Raw genomic sequence first — 25,213 nt, 5'->3', positions numbered from 1 at the left:
ACGTTTTACCAGTAAGATTTCAGATTTTGACATCAGTAGAAGTAATAGATTTTGAAAAGAATCCCATTGATAGATAAAACGAAAAATACAGTAGTTACATTCAAATTTGTAAACTTTTTTTGGAAAATACTACGATACTAAATACGACAAATAAAGGAGTAAAAATTAATTTGGAAAAAATAGAACAAATATAAGTTTTATTTAAAGCTTATCTCACACGTGATCATTTTTATGATGGTTTATCATAAAAGTGGGCATAACATAAGAACGAAGTAATAAAATGTTAAAAGATAAAAAAATATAATGTGGCATTAGGACCATGTTAAATATTGAAAATTTCACATACAAAAAATTATTTAATTATCAAAATAAAATTAAATGTAACTTATTGTTAATTGTATTGTTTGATATTTACCAATCATCAGTTTGGCTTTCCTCACTTATTTTTGTTAATTTATGATAGACAGACCAGGATAAGTAATATCAAACAATAGGTTTATCATCCAGCAGAACAAATGGGGAAAAACAATTTAACATTGTTTTGAAAACCTAACAAGTGCATGTCTGTTATAATTAAATCGAAATGAAAATTTTGGGGATATTTTTACTATTTTTTTCTACTTCACCTCTATTTTTAAAACTAATTTATCTACTATTAATGTTTGACAAAAATTCTTATATAACCTCCTGACACTGCACGTATAAAAATATTGCAAGATTTAATAAATATTTCCCCTTTCATTTTATAATTAAGCGTAATTTATAAATAGTTCGGTGTTTTTATGTTTTTTTAGCTTTTTCCAAGATGTGTGTGGTGATTAGTGACCGTTAATCGATAATTATTCAGTCTGGACCAGATCGCATCTCACGATTTCTGATTATTATTAATAAATAATATAATATAATTATTTTTCCAAGATTAATATTTTCTTTGGCGATTGATCAGCCTTCTCAGTTTAAATACATTTTTCCAAGATGTTTCACATTTTTTAAGATGTTTGATCTTATGATATCATTGGATGGGAAATAAATGACTAAATACAGAAAAACCCTGAAACACGATTTTTCTTGCAAATAATAGAGTGTAATTATGCTAATCGATGGCACACTCACACACCAAAAAAAAGATCTTTTCTTTCCGATGGGCATAACTGGTCAACATAAACTCTAAAATTGGATAACTAAATCGCCATAATATCTATTAACATATAAGCTTGAAAAAATCCACAATGAATGGATAAGCTATAGTAGAATGTTTTAGGCAAACGAAAAATTTGATTGAGAAAATGTAATTAAGTACATAAATACTGTTATAAAGGGAACTTCCTTCTAGATCGTGAAATTTGTATTAAAATTTACCATTGTGGATAAACTATTTTACTTTTTGAACAACACACTAAAAAAAATTTCTGTATATTGTATTAGAAGGCTTCGTTGTATAGAGCCAGTTCATATAATATAATGAAAATAATGATTATATTTATAACATTGTTATTACTAGGGTGAATGAATGTGCAAATCTAATTTATTTGCATGAATTGGGAGGCTCTTATTCCATAATAATCTCGCGGATTATCGAATACTCTCGACACGACACGCAAGAATGGCACAATTACACAGAAGACAAACACTTTGAGCCCTGAAGATGATCTCAATAAAGATCGAAACGTTGGCACGATAAAGAAAATGTTTTTCTGAAACCTACATCACACCAGACGCATCTCACGATTTCTAAATAAATAAACTCCGAGGTAGTGTGAATAAATGTAATTTATCAGCGTGAATGGCAGGCTTCCCCAATAACCCCTAGGAATATCGAGCACTCTGCAGTAATGTAAATGCTAACCAGACTATCATGTTTTTATCCTGTCACTGAGTTTCTGTGCTTTTGTTTTGCTATTTGTGTTTTTCTGTCCATGATTGTCGAAGCCCTGAGGTACAAAGAGAATAAAGGAAAGGGAGAGCTGGTTAACGTTATATCTTAAAACATAATTAGTAATTTAGGTTTAAAATGCGAAAAAGATAAGAAAAGAAATACAAAGCTAAGAAAGAGAGAGCGTGATGACCAATGTAGTTTGTCTGTCTTAAAACTTAAAAAAATTATTATTATTAAAAAATATATTTATGCATAGATTCTCAATGCTTTTCTCCTTAAAAAATAACATTTTATTAAATAAATTGAGCACATTAATGCTAATAAAATAAATAAGTTGTGAAGAAAACGTTTTCTTTAAAAAATGTATATATATTTTTCATTAATCCAAGTCACAATAGCTCAAGTGGTTGAGCAACGGCGTATTGAGCCGAAGGTCGTGGGTTCGAAATCCGCTCGTGACACTAACTTTTTCATCTCAATTAAGACATTACATAAAAATTAGTACATATATGAGAATATGAGTTTTCTAAAAGTACGCACTCCTGCAGCATGTTCATTCAATATGAGAAATCCCATTGTCTAATTAAAGTTATAAATAGTTCGTGAAAGGATTTTACCTGCTTAAGTATAATTCAAAGTTTAATACTTTTCACCAAGAAACGACAGTTTCCTTTTAAGGCCCTTTAAGCTTTAAACCCTAAATTTATAGCCCTATTATAACATTTGTCGGAAGTTTCTTGGGAATAATAGGAGAAAGGTATGCCTATTATAAGAAAGTGTGTTTAACCATTTTACCGAAGCCTTTCATTTCCTTGTATTTAGTTTATAAAAATCGTAAAATCCGTCATGGAATTTAAAATCGAAACCAGTTTTATGCGGAGATAATATTCTCCTTAAGATCTACGAAAGTGGGTCGTGTTTACGCACACGATATCGTGGGATGGAAGTAGACAAAAAAATTGACCGCGATTACCCGGCGAGTAGAGAGTTAAATGAATCTGCCGTTAGGACAAATCCGAATTTTAGTACCTTTTATCGATCCTGAGGATGTGTGCGGCTGTTGGGCATTGTGCGGGCTCTCGGATTCCTGGTCAGAGTCGAGCTTGGAGCTGACCGTATTCCACATTTCGAACATTTTCAACTCGATGGAAACGTGGCACTGTCGATTTTGATTTTGGGCTATGTCTCATCCATGTAGGCGCTAGCATCCCATGGAGAACAACACATGATTCAACACACTCGGAAGATCATCGTCGAGGCCTCTCGGAGCGAGCTGTGAAACCCAGATCCAACCAACTTAAAATTTGTCAAGTCACACATTTGGGGGGGCTTGTGGATAAACGCGAGGCTATGCGGTTTCCGATCGACTCTCGAACTAACCACCAACCGAATCACATACGACTAGTTAATTATGGTTTTATGATGTAATTTAGAATGTAAATTAGATCAAATAAGCTATAAAAATACACAACAACTTCAAGTCAACTAACATAAACATAAGCAAACTGAGATGAAAATTTTTATTATTACAAATAATTAGGTTAATTGCAAAATGCCATTAAAAAAACAAACACATTTTACAAACTTATGACTGGACATATGTGCAAAAATAACATACAGCCTAAAGAAGCAGACCAAGAAGAGCGAGGATAGGAAAATCAGTGTCCAAACTGGAGGTCCAACACCTGGCAGATCTCAAGAAGAAATCTAACAAGTTTCAGGAAACCGAGTCAGCGAGATTAAGAAGATAAGATCTAAACCTTAGGTCCATCATCGCGGAAATCTCAAGAAGATACAACCTAAAGAAGGAGAAAAAAGAGCGAGAATAGGAAAATCATGGTCCAAACTGCAGGTCCATCACTCCACAGATCTCAAGAAGAAATCCAACAAACTTCAAGAAATCGGAACAGCAGTATAGGAAGACCAGAATGGATAATAACGTTTCAAGCAGCATATTGAAACTTGCCATCCTCTCTGCTTCAGCCTGTCACGAATTTCGGCACTTTGCCCTCTTCATTGTCAGGGATATAAGCTGGGTTAGCAATACAACAAAACCCAATGTAATAGTTAGATTTTTGACAATTATTAAATATCACATCCCAAACCAAATAAACTATATTTTTGATAATACTGACAATTTTAAAATTGCTGCTGCTATTGTTCGGAAAGAAATTCTGAAAGTTGATTTACCAGAAGAACTACCTGTTGATACTTATCCCGTTTATCTGTACGAATAAAAACAAAAGTGAATATTGTAATGTTTCCAGTTATCTTCAAAAGCCAAATTACACTGATCTGGATTAATGATCCTTCCTAGAAAAGTGATTGGGCTCACGCTAAACCAAATCCCCGATTAGGAGCCAGAGGAGATTCCTCAACTAGAAACTAGTTCAAAGATTGAAAATAACCTCACTGAATCATTTATTTTACTTCCCAATTTGTTAAAAAAAAAAAACTAATTTGACAATTATATAAACGGCAGAAATAACCCTGGAAGTAGAGAAAAATCGACACATAAATCAGTATATCAAATATCGGATTACATTACGTTTTGCATACTGATCAGTGGTACCGTATATTTGCGCTAATCGTCCATAAGTCAATCTAAACCTGTCGAAGCGTATAAAATCCAGTCTAATTAAAAGAGCGAGCCCAAGCGGATCCACTGATAGCCGGATATCAATACTAATCAACGAAGTAACAAATTTTCGCACAAATCATCCTTAAAAACCACTCGTCACCAAATAACAACCGACCATTGTTTTAAACATATCTAGGTGAATATTTTAAAACTGCTCACAAAGAAAAAAGGAATGTTTTTTTAACAATTTAAAGTTAGAGTTAGGAAATACTAAAGTGGAATAAATTTTGAGAGAAATCGAATAAAATTGTATACAAAAATAGCACAACGACAAAATTTTAATATATTTTCAGAAATTTCCTTTGGATGGTGAACTAGATAAAAAAATCTGTTAAATAGACTAAAAAATGAAAAATATACAGAATCAACATTTTCATGTTTTACTTTTGAACACCCTAGTTGATCCTGAAGAAGGACAAATCATTCCGAGCAGACTGCCTTTTTGAAAAGTAGAAAGGATAATAAACGAAAGGTCAAAAAGAAAAATTAGAATTTTATCGGCTAAATTAAAAAAAATGTGATACACGTGTTCTCCAAATTGAGCAAACCTTATACGAGGTTTTATAAATCAATCAATCTTTCCAAAATTGAAATTTTGCCAAATTTCTCTGATTCCTTCGGTCTTCAGTCATCCTAATCGTAAACAACAAAAAGCAACCAAAAATGCTCAGAAAGCTCAAGCAACATTTTGTTACTGTGCGATTTATATTAGGACAAATCACATTTGAATGCATAGTTGATCTTGACTAATCTTGAAATTCAAATTTCTGAATTGAGTAGAAAGTAAATGGCTAGATCAAAAAATTTTAATATACATGCATTTTGCGAATAAATTTGCGGAATTTGACAAGGGTTAAAACTCCTCCCTATTCCTTAAGCAATTAGAATTTGGTCAAAATTCTTAGTTTCTCTCGAATTTTAGTTATCGTGGTAATACTGGTTAAACTGGTATGACTTTTCCTAACAGGAGAGAAAGGAGCAAAATCGCATATATTTTGCTTAATGCTGATTAAATTAGAAATTTTCAGAATTGAGTGTTCTTTGCTACTGTGCAATAACAATCTGTTGATGACTGATCGACACGGATCACCTTTCTGGGTCCGTATATTCTCGCTGGTGATCAGTCTAACATGAGTTAATCTATTCGCAGACCGACCAACATCTTGTCTACTTCTGTCTCATCCGAAATTGAGGATTTTTTCTTTTTTTGAGCAATTCGTTTTTCGTTCCTCGAACCTTTTTTTTCCGACCGGCGAAAATTTCGAAACTCCAGGTCGTGAGATGGGAATGAAACGGGACGAAGCAGTTTCGGCGATTTCCCCTTTCTTACTTCCTGACGTAACACTCCTCCCCCTTGTGCCAACCCTTATGTAATAACTTTCTTTCAAGCCAATCAATTTTATCTGCTTAGCATCTCGAGAGAAGAAGGGGGCACAATTTACATGTCAAAAATGTGATGACCAAATTTGTACTTTTGAGGAAGAAGTGTCCCTAGTGTGACAAGACAAATTTCAAATTAGCGTCTCGTTTTTAAAATTTACCTTTCAAATTCATCAGAGGGTGAAATCCAATTTAAAACAAACTCAGATTGACACAGAAACACGCTGGTTGTGCTTTCCCAAATCACATATCACAGTAATCACTAAGGCACTTCACTGACACGGAGGCTGAATCGCGATCACAGGCTGTGTGGCACTGCTCGATTAAGATCCCTGGCACTTTCAGCAACATAAGAGACCCTCACTGGAGAAGAGCTAGCAACACACTGATTTTATGATAGTTTTCGATTCCCCTCCTCGACCCCCCGCTTCCCCCACTCGACGGCGTCTCACTCTATCTCCCTCGCTCTTCTCATCGCGCCTCCCTCCTTTCTTTTCCAGTGCACATCTACCAATTCTCGCTTTGTTAATAAGGTGACACTAAAGAAAGTAATTACTTCCATTAAATGAGTTTTACAATCTCACGAAATTAGAAAGCAGGTAAGTCAGACTATCAATGTTTTATTTTTATTAAAATTCTCTATTAAACGAACCACTCATGCTACTCTTAAGCCTAGTCTATTGTCCGATTCATGCTGAAATGCATTGAACATAAAACTTTATTAACCATATCCAGAATAAGCGCTTAAGAAAAATCATTTAAAAATTAAACTTCAAAAGATACTTTAAGAGACCTCGAAACACATTTTATTAAGCGTGCTAGTAATGCAAATCAATTCAACTACAAGATTTCTAACATACTTTATCGAGAGTAAGATTGATGCTTAAATACATACAGCATAAAATTTAAATAAAGCAGGGTTTTCCCAGTATAAGCACATAAAATAAGTATCGTTGTTACCATTAAGTATATTTTCAATAATTATTCAGAAATCGTGAGATGCGGTCTGTTGTGATGTAGGTTTCAGAAAAACATTTTCTTTATCTTGAAGATGATCTCAATAAAGATCGAAACGTTGGCACGATAAAGAAAATGTTTTTCTGAAACCTACATCACACCAGACCGCATCTCACGATTTCTGAATAATTATCGATTAACGGTCACTAATCACCACACACGTTTCGATCTTTATTGAGATCATCTTCCGGGCTCAAAGTGTTTGTCTTCTGTGTAATTGTGCAGTTGAGAGTGCACTAACCACCACACATATATTTTCAATTTGGTATCGGAACCAAACTACAGGTTCGTCATCAGATTTCGACGAGAAATCTCATAATTGATTGAAGGGGACTTGACTAAGTAAACTAATCATCGCTTTAGCAAAAAGGCGAAATGTGAAAGACAAAAAATGCAAGTATGAGCTGACCAGGATATAAGACCAAACTATAGGTTCATAAATTTGTAAACCTCAACAAGAAATGTTTCTAAAAAGTTTCTTGGCTAAGTAAAATAATAAAAATAATAAGCAAAACAGTACTTAATAAGATGAATCAATTAGGCCAATACAGTGAGTAGAGGAGGACCAGGATGTAAATTACCAGTATTTCTTCAGGATAAATTGAAAATTTATTATAGTGATCAAAGCCTAGGCGGTTTTTTTATTGTAATAATAAATCGGCAGTTTATAGCGTTATTTTTCAGTTCCGATTGAGAATTAGAATTCGAAACACTCGTAGCTACAGCGAGGATAGGCGGACCAGAATGGTCGGACCCCCGACCATCTGCACAGGTTTATCACTCAACAAACCTCAACAGGAATTCATAATCCATAATGGGACTCGACTAACTAAAATTACGAAATCAACCCTTTGGCAAAACGGGGACCAGGATAGTAGTACTTTTTTATGTGTTATGTGAACACTCAGGGTTTCGGTGTTTTTGAAAAAGGTCCTGGGTTCGCATCCCGGTCGTGACACTAACTTTTTCATTTCAACCAAGACTTTACATACAAACTATACCCAGTATTGGGAAATACTGGAACGCATCTGATACACCAAACAGCGAGTAAAGGAGGACCAGGATCGTGTTTCTTCCGGTTATATTGAAAATTTGACTAAAATGACCCAGGCCTCGATGATCCGCTCAATACACATAGTTTTTGTGAATAGTGATTTGAAAAAAATAGCCAGTTTTTCGGTTTATTTTTCACCTCTGGGTGAGAATTGTAATAAGTAGTGGAGATACAGCGAGGATTGGCGTACCAGAATATTCGGAACCGACCAAACTACAGGTTCATCACCAGCAGAGCACAACTAAAAAGCGGACAATCGATAAAGGAACTCGACAAAGTTAAGTAACCTTGCTTGCACCGTGCAAACCACAGTAAGAAGTGCTTTTAACAAGTGTCTTGGCTAAGTAAAATAATAAAAAACTACTAAGCAAAATCGTAGTGACTATGGCTAAATGCTGGAATATATCTGATATACTAAAACAGCGAGTTAAAACTGACCAGGATTGCTAAATACCAGCATTACTTTTGGATAAATTGAAAATATACTAACATGGCCCAGTCCGAAGGTCTGCTTGTAAGATTGTACACTTCACCAATCCATAGTTTTATTTTCACTATTAAGGGCAAATTAGAATGAAAATCTTCAGTGGTGGTTACAGAGGATAGACTGACCAGAGTGCGAAACGTCCAAATTAGAATTTCATAGCTGTGCAGATCACAAGAAGTTTCTTGATTAATGCGTTAAAAATGTGTCTTGACTAAGTAAGATAACAAACAAAACACAAAAAAAGCGAGAATAGGCGGACCCGGGTCCGTCAGAAACGACCAAACTACATTCATCAACTCGCAGGCCCCAAGGAAATTTAAGAAAAGTATAAAATTGTTTGTGGCAATAAAATAAATATATGGTAATAACGAATAATTATTGTGATAAAGAAAATGTACGTAGGAAGATATCAATTTTGGTTTACTCATTAATATTCAGCTAGATAGTATATTTATTATAAGAACTGTTTGATGATACCATGATGATCATTATCACCATCTGTACTACAGCCCACTTATGGCCTTGGCATGCTGATTCAAACAATGAATTTCGATTTTGTTTAATCATGTTTTCGTGTCAAAGGGCTTGTAAAAAATTATTCTTGATTTTGACTTCTAACATCGCCATTGGCAATCTCATTATCCTATCATCATTGGCATTCTATTCAGTTGGATCTGCGATGGCATGTAAATTTTTGGTGTCGCCTTTAATTATCTTTAACTCAAGGTTTGAGTTAAAAATCGTTGAAACACTGTGACAAAATTCCATGCCTGCATATGTGCAACTTATTGATCAAACCTGCTAGAAAGGACCGCTCGATCGACGATGCAATATTTGAACCATGGAAAAATCTTCTGAACTCACCTGCAACGAGAAAAAAAGTCATTTAACAAACATGCTATGACACAAAACATAAAAATGTAGTAAACATTTTGTACATAAACGATCAAAACATATTGTTCTCCCGTTCCCAATATTAATATCCCTATTCAAATTACAGGAATATTATTATTATTCTTTCAATTAATTAATCTTTAGGTAAGGTATTGGATGAAATAAAAAAGCCAGTGTCACGAGCGGGATGGGAAGTTGGTGTCCGAGTGGATCGAAGTCACGATAGCTCAAGTGGTAGAGCAGCGGCGTGTTTAGCCGAAGGTCCTGGGTTCGAATCCCGCTCGTGACACTGGTATTTTTATTTCAACAAATACCTTACATAAACATTAATTGATTGAAAAATGTTATTTGGTCAATCGGACAACGAAATCTAATGGATTATTAATATTCTCAGACTTGTTCAATGCGAACTTATTAGGGATGTTTATGAAGAATTATGGTTTTTAAAAGTTTAGAAGTTTAGAACAGGGAACATGCGTCCAGACACTTTGTTCAGATTTTATGGCTTTATTATCAGCACGATAAATGCAGTTGTAACCATAGCTACTAGAAATGCAATCTGGCTCAAAGGAAATGCTTGTGACTAAATCATACAGTTTTACATAAAAAGACATTTTTTTTAAGGTCGGCCTGAAAACGTTAATATTGTTCATTGAAGTATCAAAATCTTTTATCCGGTTGCGTAAACATTAATAAAAAAGAAAAACTGAATGGGTCTCTACTTCCTAGACGTTTTGCTTCAAACATAGAAAAAAAAAACAGGTAACATTTTCTCGAACACCACTGAAACCCGAGCACTCCAGCTCAAGGGGGAAAAAATTAATAGAAGCTCAGGAAAGGTGGTTCGTTGAATATTCCCGGGTGGGTAAAACATAACGGGACCACTTCTACAATGAAGCATATGCCCGAGCCACCCGCAACATGTGTTCTACCTGGCTAAGCCTTCCGGTCAGATTTCGTGTTTAATTAACGGTAACCGGGGATTTAATTATGTACGTGATATTATTGTAAGTGGATGGGAGCTGAAGTGGCAGATGACGGACGGAGAACAATCTGTTCACCTCTTCCGTTACTTCTTCTTATCAGCCGCCTGTCGGTTAAATCGGTTTTTCGAAGATAATCCTTTCGAAAGATAAAAATCGACCTGGCACCTTGACAAGATGGTGAGAGTCTCGATGCTCGATGGTAAATGCCAACAAACACAATTTAAAACAGAATCCGTTTACGTTTTGGCGGTCAATTGACCAAGTTAGTTCTTTCAGTTAATTTTTCTTTCTATGTAAGGTCTTGGCTGAAATAAAAAAAGTCAGTGCACGAACGGGATTCGAACCTGTGGTGATTAGTGACCGTTAGTCGATGATTATTCAGAGATCGAGAGATGCGGTCTGGTGTGACCTAGGTTTTAGAAAAACATTTTCTTTATCGTGCCAACGTTTCGATCTTTATTGAGATCATCTTCAGGGCCTGGGATTTACAAACATTGTTTAAATTTAACAAATACTTGTAGGATGTGGAAAAAAAGTGCATTTATACAATGCAAAAAAATATTTGTTTTACATTCAATCAAAGTATTTCTACTCACTCAAAGTTTGTGACACAATTACGCAGAAAACAAACACTTTGAGTGAGTAGAAATACTTTGATTGAATGTAAAAAAAATATTTTTTTGCATTGTATAAATGCACTTTTTTTCCACATCCTAGAAGTATTTGTTAAATTTAAACAATGTTTGTAAATCCCAGGCGCTGAAGATGATCTCAATAAAGATCGAAACGTTGGCACGATAAAGAAAATGTTTTTCTAACACCTACGTCACACCAGACCGCATCTCACGATTCTCGGAATAATCAATGAAAGGAGTAGCTTGGTCAATTCACCAATAAAAAGTAAATGGATTAATATTTAATAATTAAAAGAAGTATCACTTCACTAAACAGCTCCCGGTGCATAAGTCGCTGATAGTCCAATACTGATTACACGGCATTTGAAAAAGGCAAAAAGAGGAAAAATTTGAACGGTTGTAGGTTGAGATGGAGAGTTGGTGTCCGAGAGGATCGAAGTTACGATAGCTCAAGTGGTAGAGTAGCGGCGTATTTAGCCGAAAGTCGTGGGTTCGAATCCCGCTCGTGACCCTGACTTTTTTATCTCAGCCAAGACCTTACATAGAAAGAATAATTAACTTCAAACAGAATGGTGTGTATACAGAAGGTATACAAATAGCAAAAAAAAAATCAACCTGAAGAGACAAAAGAAACGTAATTATTCACATTTAAAAGCCCAAATAAAAGGAATCTCAAAAAAATAAAAGATTATTTAAATTATCTAGTACGAAATAATATGGATCTATGTATCTACTAGAACCTCAACTAGTTCTTGTTAATTTTGCTTTGTATTCTGTATTTAGGTTTCTCTCAGTTGAGTCATAGGACTTAATCGACTGAAATAAAACAAATTAGAGCTTTAAGCTTGTAACGAGATAAGCCGAATTTTATCTAAGAAATTCTAAGAATTCGGAGTAAAATCTCGAAAACCGTTTATAGCGTACAAACGACTTCCTAGTTCTAAATTTAAGCCGTTATCCACCTTTTCTCGGACTTCTAAATCAATTGTCTATACCCCAGTCCGGTTGAGTTAAGTAGATATTCAGTTTCTCGTACCAAAACCAAAGGGCCAGAGGGTAAAAAGGTTTTCTTTACCCTTCCGACAGGACCTTTGCGGTTTTCCATTCAACTTTTCTTATCAATGGGGAGATTAACTTTCATCTTTGATTGAAAAGTAGATTCATTCAACAATGCTTCGTTGTAGGCTTACCGGTAAACGGTTTAATCTAAACAGAAGATATTTCACACTAAATATTTTTTAAAGTATTTTCAAATGTACAGCTACCGACACGTTTAAATGCTTGTTTCCTTTCTCTATGTTGTTGCTTTTCCCAATCCAGTACTGGAGAGATGGAATTAAAATCTATCTTTAGTTCTATGAGATCATTCATCGAAATGATGCACACCTGTCATGGTAGCAGGTGGTGTGGATTTGAGTATGGACAAATTATGAACTCGACTTGATGAAAAAGATTTAATCCAAAAGAAACAATTTTTATTTTAAATATAGCTAGAAAAAGTGCTTTTTTGAAAAATTTTAACAGAATACCTGCATACTGGCCTTTTGAGATTTCAGGCATAAGCATGTCGGCTATAACTTGGCTTAAAGGAGATTACTTTTTGACTTTTCCACTACCTGATGTTGAATAACGGTGCAAATAAGCCCTTGCCGCATGAGCTGAAGGGCAAAATTTGTACTTCATTTTTCAAATATCAACTAACACGACAGTATCAGACAGGTCTGTATATGCTCTTATTTTTGGTTCCCATGGGCGTAAAAAAAAAACTGATTGAAAAGCCCCGGAAGATGGAAGAAGGTGGGTGTTATATGTCCCATTGATAAACTAACGGGAGGCCGTACCACCTGGCTCGTGAGAATCCGATTATGCGAGCTGTTACTTGTACCTCAGGTACAAAATAAAAAAGGGGAAATTTATTTTACCTGTACTATGGAAGAATTACAGTTTTCTACATAGAAACTTTTATTAATTGTGAGATTTCTTCTTGAAGTCTGCGAGGTGACCTGAAAACAAAGTCGACACTTATTTTCTGTACGTTGGTCCGTTAGATGAATTTTGGCTTCTCGTCATCTTTAGTAGTTGCCAGGGTTATAAGTAGGACCGATGAGAAAATACTACTGATAAACTAAAACCCATTTACTTGTTTGTGACCTCAGGTGGACATCAATTGTCGTGGGTTTGTGTATGTGTGCCTCGCCCCGCTTATAACCATGATGGAAACAGCAAATAACGGCAAACCAGGATGATCATCATCTTTTCTTAACCCATCATGGAAAATTGCAACAAGTGGCGAAAAACCTAAAAAAAAGTCCTAAAAATTTTCATCTTTGCGATACCTATCAAATTGTGCACAGTGTTAATAAAAAATGGATGTTATAAAGATGTCATTATTAGCGATTAACTACAATATTTAAATAGTACAGAAGAACGAATAGGAAAACATTGATGGGCTCACTACTGAAGATGATGAGAAATCCAAAGGGTATGACTGATCAACAATGAGGATGGACAATCTACAGGTTAATGCTCTAGCCACTGTTTCAAAAGTGTGTAATGTTGATGTTTTGATAACCCGATTAAAATGTATGTTGGATTTTTATGTTTATCTGCTTTGTGCTATTAGTGCTAATGCTGATATTTATTTAAGTTGCTGGCTGGTTTTAATTTGATTTTGCGCGTGGGGTTTCGATGATTTATCGGATGGTACGTCATACTCATAACAGACTGTTTTCCGTGAATTCACGTCCGTAGAGAGCATGGGGTACACATATTTTTTAATAAAGCCTGTTTCACAGATGCAGGTCAATATACTCGGCCAAAATATCCCGGTAGATTTTAATTTTGGATAATTGGACCCGAATGAAAAAGGATGACCCTTGTCCACAACATACACCGAACTGTTACCTAAACTCAATACAGCTGTATTCCATTTCTTAGTTTTGATGGCTTGGTTTGTGTAGTTTTCCATTCTTGGTCCGCATAACCTCGCTGTTTTGGGCTGTCAATTGCGTTTCGCTAATTCGCCACCTTTAAAGGTTTGTTTGTCTATTATATTAATTAGTTGATCTCTTAATACATTTATTGTTGGGTACAATTTGCATATGTACAATAAATGCGGGTTACCAATCATCTTGGTCCGCTTATTCTCGCTGCGTCCACCATTGAAGATACCGAAATGCTGAAACGGTTTTGGCAGAAGAAAAGGGAGACCAGATGAGTCTGATTAAAAACATTATCGGCCAAGACAAACCTAAGATTTGTTATCCGGCTGTAATAACAGTATAATAATGGCATCGTTAAGTCCGTTTGTTATCAAGCGCCGATATAATTCAATGTCCGAACGGATAAACGTTTCGGTGAAATATATTCACGCCTGTTATCCAAGAAAGGGTTTGTTGAAGCGGAGGATATGTGCCGGAGGAGAATACTCGAAGACAATGGGCGGGAGAATCGTATTCCCAGAATTTCCCAACTCTTGTACGTCGGCATAAATTGCGAAAGCCCCTTAATTGTCTTTGCCTTTTAGGCAGGAAGAAAAGCGAAAAACCTTGGCTGGGAACCGTCTTTCTACCACTTCTTCTTTGCCAACAGCTTTCTTTTCTAGTTGTGGGCGATGAACGGCAATGAGTGGAATGATAAAAGACAAAAAACGATTTAATAAACGGTCTTTCAACAAATCTTCGCAACAGCGCGTACTGTTTTAACTATACTTTTAAGAATATACGCCAAATACGATATATTCATAAACTTACTAAATTCCTGGTATGAAGTGATTATTTGGCTCAAAGTGTACAAAAATTCGAACTGCAGTTGCAGCAAAAGCTGACCTGGCGTTTATAATATCTTAATCAGTAGAATAGAATAGAAAAGTGTTTAATATTATTACATTATAAAATCTTATTAAAAAATGTTAAATCCTATATGCACAATAACGTAAAACACAAATAGCATAGGCTGAAGCCTGTCAGCTGAGTTGGCTTAATATCTGATAAATTATCCTATTTTACCAATTTAATTGATTTGGTTTAGAAGGATATTTACACATAAGTTATTATTGAATACATTGAATCAGACCTTCAAAAGGTATACCAAACAAGAACTGGCAATAATAATTAAATCTCAACTGAAATTATAACACAGCTCCTAATATATAAATAATATAATATCAAACTTTAACAATTTTATAATCTGGTATACGAACATTATTTACTTATAAGTTATTCTTATAAACATAAATTAACTTTTTAACATACTATATTAAATAACAATTTGTGCGATAATAATTTTAATTTAAGAATATTAAACAAATATTGTCAACAATGATGGCAATAAATCTTAACAACTCAATTTATAACACAGCATAATATCTTATATGCTATTATATTTTAACAATTTTGTAATTTGATAGAGGAACATTATTTATTAATTATTTTAATAAATGTAAATTTAAGTTTTTAAAAGGGAAATTCAATTCCTAATTTTAATAATACTAATTTTAGTTTAAAAATATTGAATAAATATTATCAACAATCCATTATATTTAGTGGTCTATTGACTAAATTACTTCTTTCAATTAATTATTCATTTTATTCACGGTTTTGGTTGAAACGAAAAAGTTAGTGTCACGAGCGGGATTCGAACCCATGACCTTCGGCTCAATGCGCCGCTGCTCTAACCACTAGAGCTATCGTGACTTCAGGAAGAATATATATAATCCAATTTAATACGATCTTGCTTATTAATTATCAACAATAGTGGCAATAAATTTTAACTAAAATTATAACAATTGTCAGTTAATTCAACAATTACTTTTTGAGTAAGCTTACAAAAATTAATTCAATAATAAATCTATTAACAAAATATTTACTACCTGCTAATGGTTAATTTCATTTATTAATTCTTTTCTACGCCTACTTTACCATTCAATGAATGTAATCTTTGATATTACAATGCATCTCCATTTATATCTGAACTCTTTTAGGATTGGACATTCACAAACAAAATGATATACATTTCCAACAACATGGAAATTACATAATGAACATTTATGCCTATGTGTGGTATTTTCGTGGCCGTTAGTTAACGAATATTTGGAGATCGTGAGATGCGGTCTGGTGTGACGTAGGTGTTAGAAAAACATTTTCTTTATCGTGCCAACGTCTCGATCTTTATTAAAATCATCTTCAGCGCTCAAAGTGTTTGTTTCTGTGTTGATGTGTCATTATTGGGTGTCGTGTTAAGAGTGCCCCCACACATCTACACAGAAAGCAGTGCCTGGTTGATGATCTCAACAAAGGTCGAAACGTTGGCTCTACAAAGAAAATGTTTTTCTAAAACCTACGTCACACCAGACCGCATCTCACGATCTCCAAATAATTTTTGCCTAACTTCACTGAGTAGTTTGTATTCATAACTTGTCCCCTTGCCTTCATCACAGTTGACATAAAATATTGTTTGTTATTATCGGTTATGTAGCGACTATCTCTTAATTCACTAAGGACTGTTCAATTGCGTTTTTTGTCCAATCTGGTTGCAATGAAACCAAAAATTCGAATCATGAAAATGGACGTTCTTTTGACAATTTGCACGAAATAGTTTAATGTGTCGAATTTTTCAACTCCCGATGCCTAAAATCTTTCCAGTACATAATTGTTTTATGTTCGACTTCCCATCAGTTACTTATTTCTCACGTCTTACTTTCTCCGTTCTCAACTTCTCGGCCTTTCTTTAGCTTATATGCAAAGCCGAACTACGTAAAAATGTTTAAAGTATCATCAGTTCAAAATTAACTGGGTGGGGTTGCTGGCTGACTACCCTGAATGGAACACTGACGTAAAATAGTGTTTTACAAAGCAAAGGGCGGAACTTTCTGTTTCAAACAATCTAGATGTCAGGATGAATAATCTCACATAAAAAAAACTTAAATGTGTGAATTACAATGGAAAAATTATGTTTTGTACTTTATTGTTATGTATTATTATTATTATTATTATTATTATTATTTACTATGTAAAGTTTATTTTTTAACGGGTTTATTGCATATTTATTTTTTATATAATTTATAAATGTTAAAACATACTCTCTCTATTATTAAAAATGTTTTGGCTGAAGTAGGAGGGAGGGAGAGGGAGAGGGAGAGGGAGGGGGAGAGAAAGAGAGAGAGAGAGAGAGAGAGAGAGAGAGAGAGAGAGAGAGAGAGAGAGNGAGAGAGCGAGAAGGATCTATACGTTTTTAATGGTGTAAAAGAGAAAAAGACGGCAGAACAAACGTAACGTTTTAATATAATTTTTCAATTCTCTCACTATTTTCTCAGTTTAAAATTTAAGGAACCATATCATATTATACAAGAGGAACTTGTTTGTACAAATAAGTCTAATTTGAAATTAGTAAACATCAGTACTTATAATCCGGAAGTTACTAGCTACTTTATGTTTTCGTTCGGATTGAAATTGTGAAAGATTTTCCGCGAGGATTGTTTCTTTTTCTTACATAGTATTAAACAGCTATTTAAGACCAATTTATTATAAAAAATACCTAAAACAGATTAGAATTCGCCAAGTTCCAATGAAGCTTTTGTTGTCATAACTGGAGAAATGAGTAGTTCTCTTTGCTGGCAGACCTGGAGGTAGTGGTGAAGTTTTTATACAAATGTCTGCTGCATTTCTGCACATTTGGGCAAAAAAGTTGCATCCATTCAATTAATTAAGGTTTTTTGTTGAGAAATTAATTAATTGAAAGATATTAATTGGTTAAGCGGACCACGAAAACTAGTGAATTTAAGGAGTTGCATCCATTGCTCGGAAAGGAATAGCGGCGGTTCTTCTCCGGACGGACAGGAAATAAAACATTCGGGTTACCTTCACTAATTTCTCGGTCCGCTTGACCAATTAATACATCACAATTAATTAAGGTTTTTGAAAAATGGCAAAAAGTAGGAAAAACTCATAAGGTGGGGTTGAGATAGGAAGTTGATGTCCGAGTGGATCGAGCGGGGGCAGAGCCCACTAGTAGTGTCTTATTATATTTTTGTATTATAATAATACATACATATATAATTATAAGTTTATATTGGGTTTTAAAAAATTAGTACATTTGATTGATTGTAAAAGATACAGCAAAATATTTTTGTTATTTTTATATAGTTGTAGGGTTTTATTGCACATTTTTTGCACGTTTTGATGTTTTTATTGGATTTTGTAGGGTTTTGTAGGCTTTTATTGCACATATTTGCACGCTTTGAGGCTTTTATTGGACTTTTTGCAAGTTTTGTGCTTTCGTTGCATGTTTTTAGGTTTTCATTGCACATTTTTTCACGGTTTGACGTTTTTAATGCACGTTTTTAGGTTTTTATTGTACATTTTGAAGATATTTCCTTCACGAAAATCCATTCTTTAATAATCGCTTGTAAAATATAGCCTATATTTTGTGCTCTTATTAACTAACTATTAAACGTGCTGGTTCTGACGTGTTGGAAGAATCACAAGAAATAATAAGTCAAATATAGATACAGTAAACAGGCCCTCTATGCCATATATACCTCCATTTTAGAGGTCAAATGCGGATCTATCCTTTTACCTTCTTATCTATTAAATCATCGTTCGAATTTGAAAACAATTACCAATAAAAAACTAAATACAACGAAACGTTTTTGGTAAATAATCATTGTGTCACTACTTTCGTCCTCTTTCGGGAGGAGTCCTATAAAAAAAGAAGTTTTTATCATACGATAGCACATTACAGTCTGTATATGTACAGATACTACACGTGAGGTGGATATTTTCATTGACTTTACTATCTTTTAAAATTTTCCCTACTAGCGTTTTGCAAAGCATTAATTTATAAATTAATCTTGGACTCCTAAACAACGTAACATTTTTAAAATGCTTTTTCGTTTATGCTACCTAAGAAAAATGATAAACCAATCTGACCTGACGCATACTCAGAGGCTTACAGTACCGTTGCAGAATGTAGAAAGATTGGCCCTAGGACAATAAGACTAAAGACACTTTTTATTTAGAATCCCATAAGTAGAGGTGTTAAATACATAGAAAATGAATTTTCCTGAACTGTCCTATAAACGGACGTATCCCTTAACAGAAATTTCACTGTACAATCACGTTCTTCATTTGAAAGTAAAATGTTAAAAACTACAGAACTATTTTCTCTGTTCCTCAGATACAGCTAGTACTTTTCACATACTTAAATATTCGTCCAAACAGAAAAATTGCCATTTGCTATCCTGCAAAGCAAAATAAGGCAAGAACGTCAGTTTTTCAAACCTAGTCACCAGGGCTTTACCACAGGAAAAGGCTCGTTGCACGAAATTAGAAACCTTTAAATTGTGACATCTTATATGTGGATAGTAAGTTTTACTTTATACTACTGGTCCAATGGACGTGATCTGTAAATTACAGACATGTTAAAAAGTATAACAGATATATTCCATCCTAGGGATCCATCTTATACTTACAACTCAGATTCATTGAAACAACCCTCTTGAATTTGCACAAAAGCTGTCCCAAAGAGCTTAACAAAAAAAGGATTTTTTAAGTTTTTAAAATTATTTCGATGTCAAGACATCCCTCAGCGGAAAATGTCTTTATTAGACGAAATGGATTACTCTGGGAAAGGCTCCTAATAAGAAAAACAAATGAAATTAAAGTAGGAAAGGACTTTTTATAATATGTAGAATTTATTATCCAGTATTTTAATCTGGTATAACCATAGCAAACTAATTATGTTTATGTGACAATCACCGAGTGGGAAAAGTTTTTAATATGGTGCAATAGTGCGGGCGTTGCAGGGTTCTGCTGCGCAGGAGCGGTTTTCTGCAGGGCGAGTCCCGGACGGGAGGGTGGGTGGAAATGTGTCTGGTGAACGTCTGGACTCAAAGGGGGTGGGTGCATTCGAACTGTCCTCCCAGTTGCCAGCTCTCGTCCTAACTGTCGTTCTGGTTGGCACTGTTTGGATTTAACCAACAGACCATTAATATTTTGTCAGACATCAAACCAGAGTACGACGATTTATTTATTGAAGTAGAAGATGCATTCGATGAAGTGCACATTGAATAAAATTTTTGGTTAGAATAAGTGTAGGACTTTTTGAATATGAAAAAAACAACATCAAAATTCATTTCTACGCCCAGAATTACTTGAAGAAGCTTGAAAATGTGGGAATTCCTTACTTATCTACTACGCGTAGATAATATGGTCTTACATTACATACTTTACCTCGTGAAAATCAGTAAAATCCAAAAAGGACCTAACTCCCTCTAATAAGGCTCATTTTCACTTTTTCATGCGAACTGTGAAGCAACGCGGACGTAAAATGAATAAATCGATATAAGCTTTATCAGTCTGCTGAGCTAGATCATATGGTTAATTAAACCTTTTTATGGTGATTTGAATGTTGTTTGGCATCAACTGTAGTTTAAAAAACACACATTGTTATACAATATACAAAACCAACTCCCCACTGAGAAAGAGGTTGGTAGTATGTTGCAAGTATCACACTGATGACTATAACTCTTTTTTTTTTTATAAAGCCATGGCGTAAAGCATGCAAGGAGAAAAATCTCACGTTTTCGTCAGGCTTTCGGTCCTATTGGATCCCTGTATCAGGACTTTGGGTAAAACATTTTTCATAAACTTATTCGTGGTATATTGCAAGAATAGACCTTCACCGATGATTGTATTTTTGCTTTTTTTATATAAAGTTCGGGGATAAAGCAGTCAAATAGAGAAACCCCAATTTTTCGTCCATCTTTTTGCATTATTCTGTAATGAATTCATCTGGACTTAATTTAAATAATTTGTTACAAAAACGATGAGGTGAGGAAGAGGTTGGTATTTTGTTGCAATTCTCCGTCTTCTGTTATGATGAAAGTTGTTTTCTTAATAGCTATCGGGAAAGATTTCAAAATGAAAAACCTCAAATCTGAATAGTGCTTTCGGTGGTATTCAATGCCTTCATCAGGATTCTAAACATAGAATTTGAGGAGAAAGAGATTCATGGTATGTAGCAAGGATCACTAATGTTTATTTTATTGTTAAAAAATAAGGATCGGGCGTAAAACATGTAGGAAGAAATACTTGAATTTTCCGTCGAGGTTTCGGATTTATTTAATCCCTTCATCAGGACTTTAGCTGAAATATTTAAAATAAATATTACATATAAATCATATAAACGATACAGTTCGCCGATACGTCTTACGCTGCAAGATCGACCTTCATTGATGATTATAGTTTTTTTTCTTTTTAAATAAAGATCGGCCATAAAAGAAACATAAACAGAAACTTCATGTTTCTATCAAGCTTTCGACATTTAATGCCCTCATCAGGACTTTATCTAAAGAATTTGGTATAAAATGATGTATCACTCTGGTGAGAAAGAGGCTTGTAATGTAATTGAAATGATTATAGTTGTTTTTTTAAATAAATATCATGCTTAAATAATTCGAGAAGGAAAACCTCAAATGTAAGCCGTGCCTTTGGTAATATTTAATGTCTTAATGAGGATTTTATTAAAAATAATTTGATGAAAGATGCTCATGATATGTTGAAAGCTTTAGGTTAACAAAATGGCTATAAAAAAGCTACCAATAAGCAAGAGGTTTTGTGGAATATTGCAAATATCGGCCAATAGAGGTAAAACACACAATCACGAGGGCATACTCAAATCTGCAAAGGTAGCTAATGGGCAGGACTTTTGCAGGTATGTGTTAGTCTTTTTCTTAAAATCCACGGTTCGTAGCAATTCTTATCTCAAGGTTGGAAAATCCCAAATTCTCCGTGGTTGAGATATTTATTCAATTTTGTGTATTACTTTTTTATTTTTTTATTTAGAAATCGAGAGATGCGGTCTGATTAACTGTCACTAATCACCTCACATTTCTACACGAGAAGAACGAAGAACGTGGGATTTTATGTGCAATTTGTCTATTACATGGAGTTCGGGCTTACGGCCCGTCATCAGCATCTAAACAAGGAAAACCTCATGGTGCAATTGCCATCCGAAGATACACACAAAAAATAATAATTTATTTTATTCCTCTCATGGGTTCAACACATGATAATGAAATTCTTTTTATATATAAACTATTGAATTTATATAACTAAAATAAAAAAATAGAAAAACTAAAATAAAATATTGTTATTTTACAGTTTTAAAACCATTTTGACGACATCCCCCTCAAAATGGGGTGGAAATATATATATATATATTTTTTTTAATTGCAAATTACTTATGTGTGTATCTTTGGATGGCAATTGTACCATAAGGTTTTCCACGTTTAGGTTCTGATGATGGGCTGTAGGCCCGAACGTCAATGTATAGACAAAATTAAATAAATATTTCATTCACGGAGAACTTGGAAGTTTTCAACCTTGGGATATGTTGTTAGGTGAATTTGGCTTGCCTACTGTATTACGGGATTCGCCATAGTGACGTTGTCATATGTCTGTGATTATGTCGTTTCTATCGTATTGGTCCGCCTGTCCTCGCTTTTTGTTCTAACATAGGCGTTTCTGTTTTTCGCCATTTTCATTAGTAGGTCAGGCCTACAAGCTGAATGAGGCGTCGATACATACCAGCACTGAAAATGGTCAAAAGCAGGAGCGCTTAGCTAAGCAGATAAAAATGATAGGAAATGACGAAACAACACAAATCTCTTGATTATCCAATTCTTCTCGCTCTCACATTATATTATCCAATTTTTAGCTGTACAACTATTATAATGAAATGGTTTGGTCGATCTTAGTGGTCGGTCTATAAACGCTGGTTTGTTCTTCTGTGTGGGCATAACGAGAATAGCTTCAACAAAATCTCCCATACTTTTTTATTCAAACGTTGATATAACTCCACAATAAATTAGAAATTAATAATTTGCACAATTCTAATTGCCCTGATTATGGGGAGGTTAGTACCGTCATTTTGGCCCGAGTCAGAGGAAGCGGTTGACGCAGCGGACCGACTTAAAGACCGGTTACCAGGAAGAAACGCGATTTTCATGTACCAAAAGTAAAAGTATCGAATTAGGAAAGATACTGGATTAAAGGGGCGTTATGCAATTGTGGGGGATCGCCGTGGGAAACGAGGCAACCGGCGCTACCTGTTATGTCTCCTCGGAACCCATGTTTTCGACCTTGCATGGCATCCGGACGGCAATGTAGTTCAATACACCGTCAACGACGTAAACGGCCGTTTACCTACGATCATCCCACTGGAGTGTGGATTAAAATAAAACAATAATTATCCCAGGGATTATGATTTTTTTATGTTAATAGAGGAACATTTGCATGCAATTTTGGTTGAAAGTTCCACGTCACCGACGAACGACCACGTATGAATTCACGATTTTTCATATTTTCCGAACAGTTTAAAATTTCCTTTTGGTTTTACGATAGGTTCTTTATCATTAAAACATCTTTAAATACCGGTATTTCTTCTACCATAATTCTTCAGCTCATTAACCATTGCGAACCCGACGACTTCTGCAGTTGAAATTTTATATCAAGTATTGGTTACATGTTAATTTCATTTGTTTAACTATTCGTATCCATTTAATTTCCGTTATTCCTCTGTTAATATTTACGATTATTTTTTATCCGACCATCAAATTCTGGACTGGAATTGGCATATTTGCAGGCTAATTGCGAGAATGAGTCAGTAGGACGGTATAAACGAGTAGGACAACTATGTCTTAAAATTAATTAACAATTTACAATTCTTTTAGTACTGTTCTTCTTCTTGTCATCTCGATCGATTATTATATCAAATATAAAGTCGGGGAAAATCTTCAATGTACGGCACATTAGCTTGTCGTATATTCAGCAGATTGATGTTTATCTACAAGGAAATTTTTTTTAAGCTAAACAATTAACGTTGGTCTGTATTTGAACCTAGTGCATACATTTTCCAAACAGATTTGGTAATTTTACGACTTCTTGCATGTAAATGTTTGTTATTTTCTAATATCTGTAGTCTTAAACCTGCTACTATTGGCCCGAAACATCGACTGATTTTAAAAATTAACATGTGAGTTTTTTAAAAAGATTTTAAGTTAGGGTAGGATGTCTAGTAACATAACAAAAAGTCGACCAGTGGCAGAAAGTCGAGATTTTAAAATTAATAGCCTTCTGGGTGAGATGACAGCTCCCTAGTTTCGCTAAAAAGTTATGTTGTTAGCCCTAAAGGAAAATGTGAGAGAAGAAAAAGAAGAGCTGAAAAAAATGAAAGAGAAGGAAAAAAGAAACTGAGCATAAGATGGAAAAAGGAAAAAAAATTGCCCACGATGCTACAACATTGCTGATGATAAAAAATATCATTTAGGTTCAAAGGTTTAGGTACTGTATTTCTTAGTGACCTGTTGTTTCATAATTTGTTGAAGTCATGAGGAGCGGTAGTTTAGAAAAACTCCTTTTTTGTTTTTTTGCCGACGTTTCAACTTTATTTGTCATCATCAGGGCATAAAGTGTGGTGCTATCCTTATGGTGTCATATTGGTTATGTGTGAAAGTGTTGTGGTTTAGGTACTTTTCAATTCAAGCCTGATTTTATTTCAATTTCGTGCCAATATTATCTACTATTATTTTTCGGAAGTTAATAATGTTTTGATCATGTTGAGCTAGTATGTCCGACAATACAGTTTTATCGGGCGTCGGTAGACGCAATTTTAAGGGGTTGACACGGCGCTCACCACGGTAAGGTAAAGGTCCGGGGTTCGAATCCAACGGCCCTTAATTCGAAACCGATAATGTTAACAATTGGTTTTTTTTTCAAAAACACTGTCACCCCCATAGGTTGATATGATCTCTGCAGCTGCGATCCTCGTAAAAAAATAATCCATTTAAAAATAATATTATTTAATCTTTGTTTGTTCATTCTGTAACACATCTCGTTCATCACCCATAAACTTGTAAAGGAAATCTTACAAATGCGTTGTTGAAGGAACTGAACAATTTGAAATGTTAGACAAGCCGAGTACTGAACGTCTCCACAAACGCGTCTGCCAGCACAAAACAGCAAAGATGGGCGACCAGGGTGATCTGAAACGCCCAAAATGTTCATCATTCGACCTCAACAAAATATCAAATAACTAACAAATGTGTCAACTAAAAGATACTCGAAAAAGTAAAGTAACACACAAGCCAACCACTGAATATGACTGAAAGAAAAAAAAAAACAGTATGGGCAGGTGGACCTCAATGATCGGAAATGATCAGTTTTCAAGACACCCTGGGCGTT

The 25,213-nt window shown here is 34.5% G+C and overlaps 1 protein-coding gene, 1 long non-coding RNA gene and 1 other non-coding gene across 7 annotated transcripts in view; 2 read left to right on the top strand and 1 right to left on the bottom strand.

The window, feature by feature from the left end:
- Positions 1–25,213, top strand: part of LOC106664475 — a 177,961-nt gene that overhangs the window by 86,788 nt on the left and 65,960 nt on the right. The window lies entirely within an intron of this gene.
- The window catches only part of LOC106664467 (probable nuclear hormone receptor HR3), a 132,464-nt gene that overhangs the window by 73,838 nt on the left and 33,413 nt on the right, over positions 1–25,213 (bottom strand). Inside the window, exons 1-2 of one of the 5 annotated variants that reach the window (XM_014390173.2) lie at positions 6,059–6,283; positions 2,906–3,149 (exon numbers count right to left, since the gene is read on the bottom strand). The exons of 2 other annotated variants lie outside the window; for them this stretch is intronic. In XM_014390173.2, coding sequence (XP_014245659.1) covers positions 2,906–3,011 — 106 coding nt within the window. In that variant the 5' untranslated portion in view covers positions 3,012–3,149; positions 6,059–6,283. Of the gene's footprint in view, positions 1–2,905; positions 3,150–6,058; positions 6,284–25,213 lie in introns of those variants that run through there. 2 more of the 5 variants (XM_014390179.2, XM_024230577.1) reach the window with 2 other exon arrangements.
- Trnan-guu lies at positions 9,566–9,638 on the top strand. The gene has a single exon. It is a non-coding gene; the product is annotated as a tRNA-Asn (tRNA).

Source organism: Cimex lectularius, unplaced genomic scaffold (assembly GCF_000648675.2).
Source record: "Cimex lectularius strain Harlan isolate CLEC.00 unplaced genomic scaffold, Clec_2.1 scaffold13, whole genome shotgun sequence".
In the NCBI taxonomy this organism is placed as follows: Eukaryota; Metazoa; Arthropoda; class Insecta; order Hemiptera; family Cimicidae; genus Cimex; species Cimex lectularius.
Note: the sequence above shows the minus strand (reverse complement) of the source record. Positions and strands in the feature narration are given on the sequence as shown.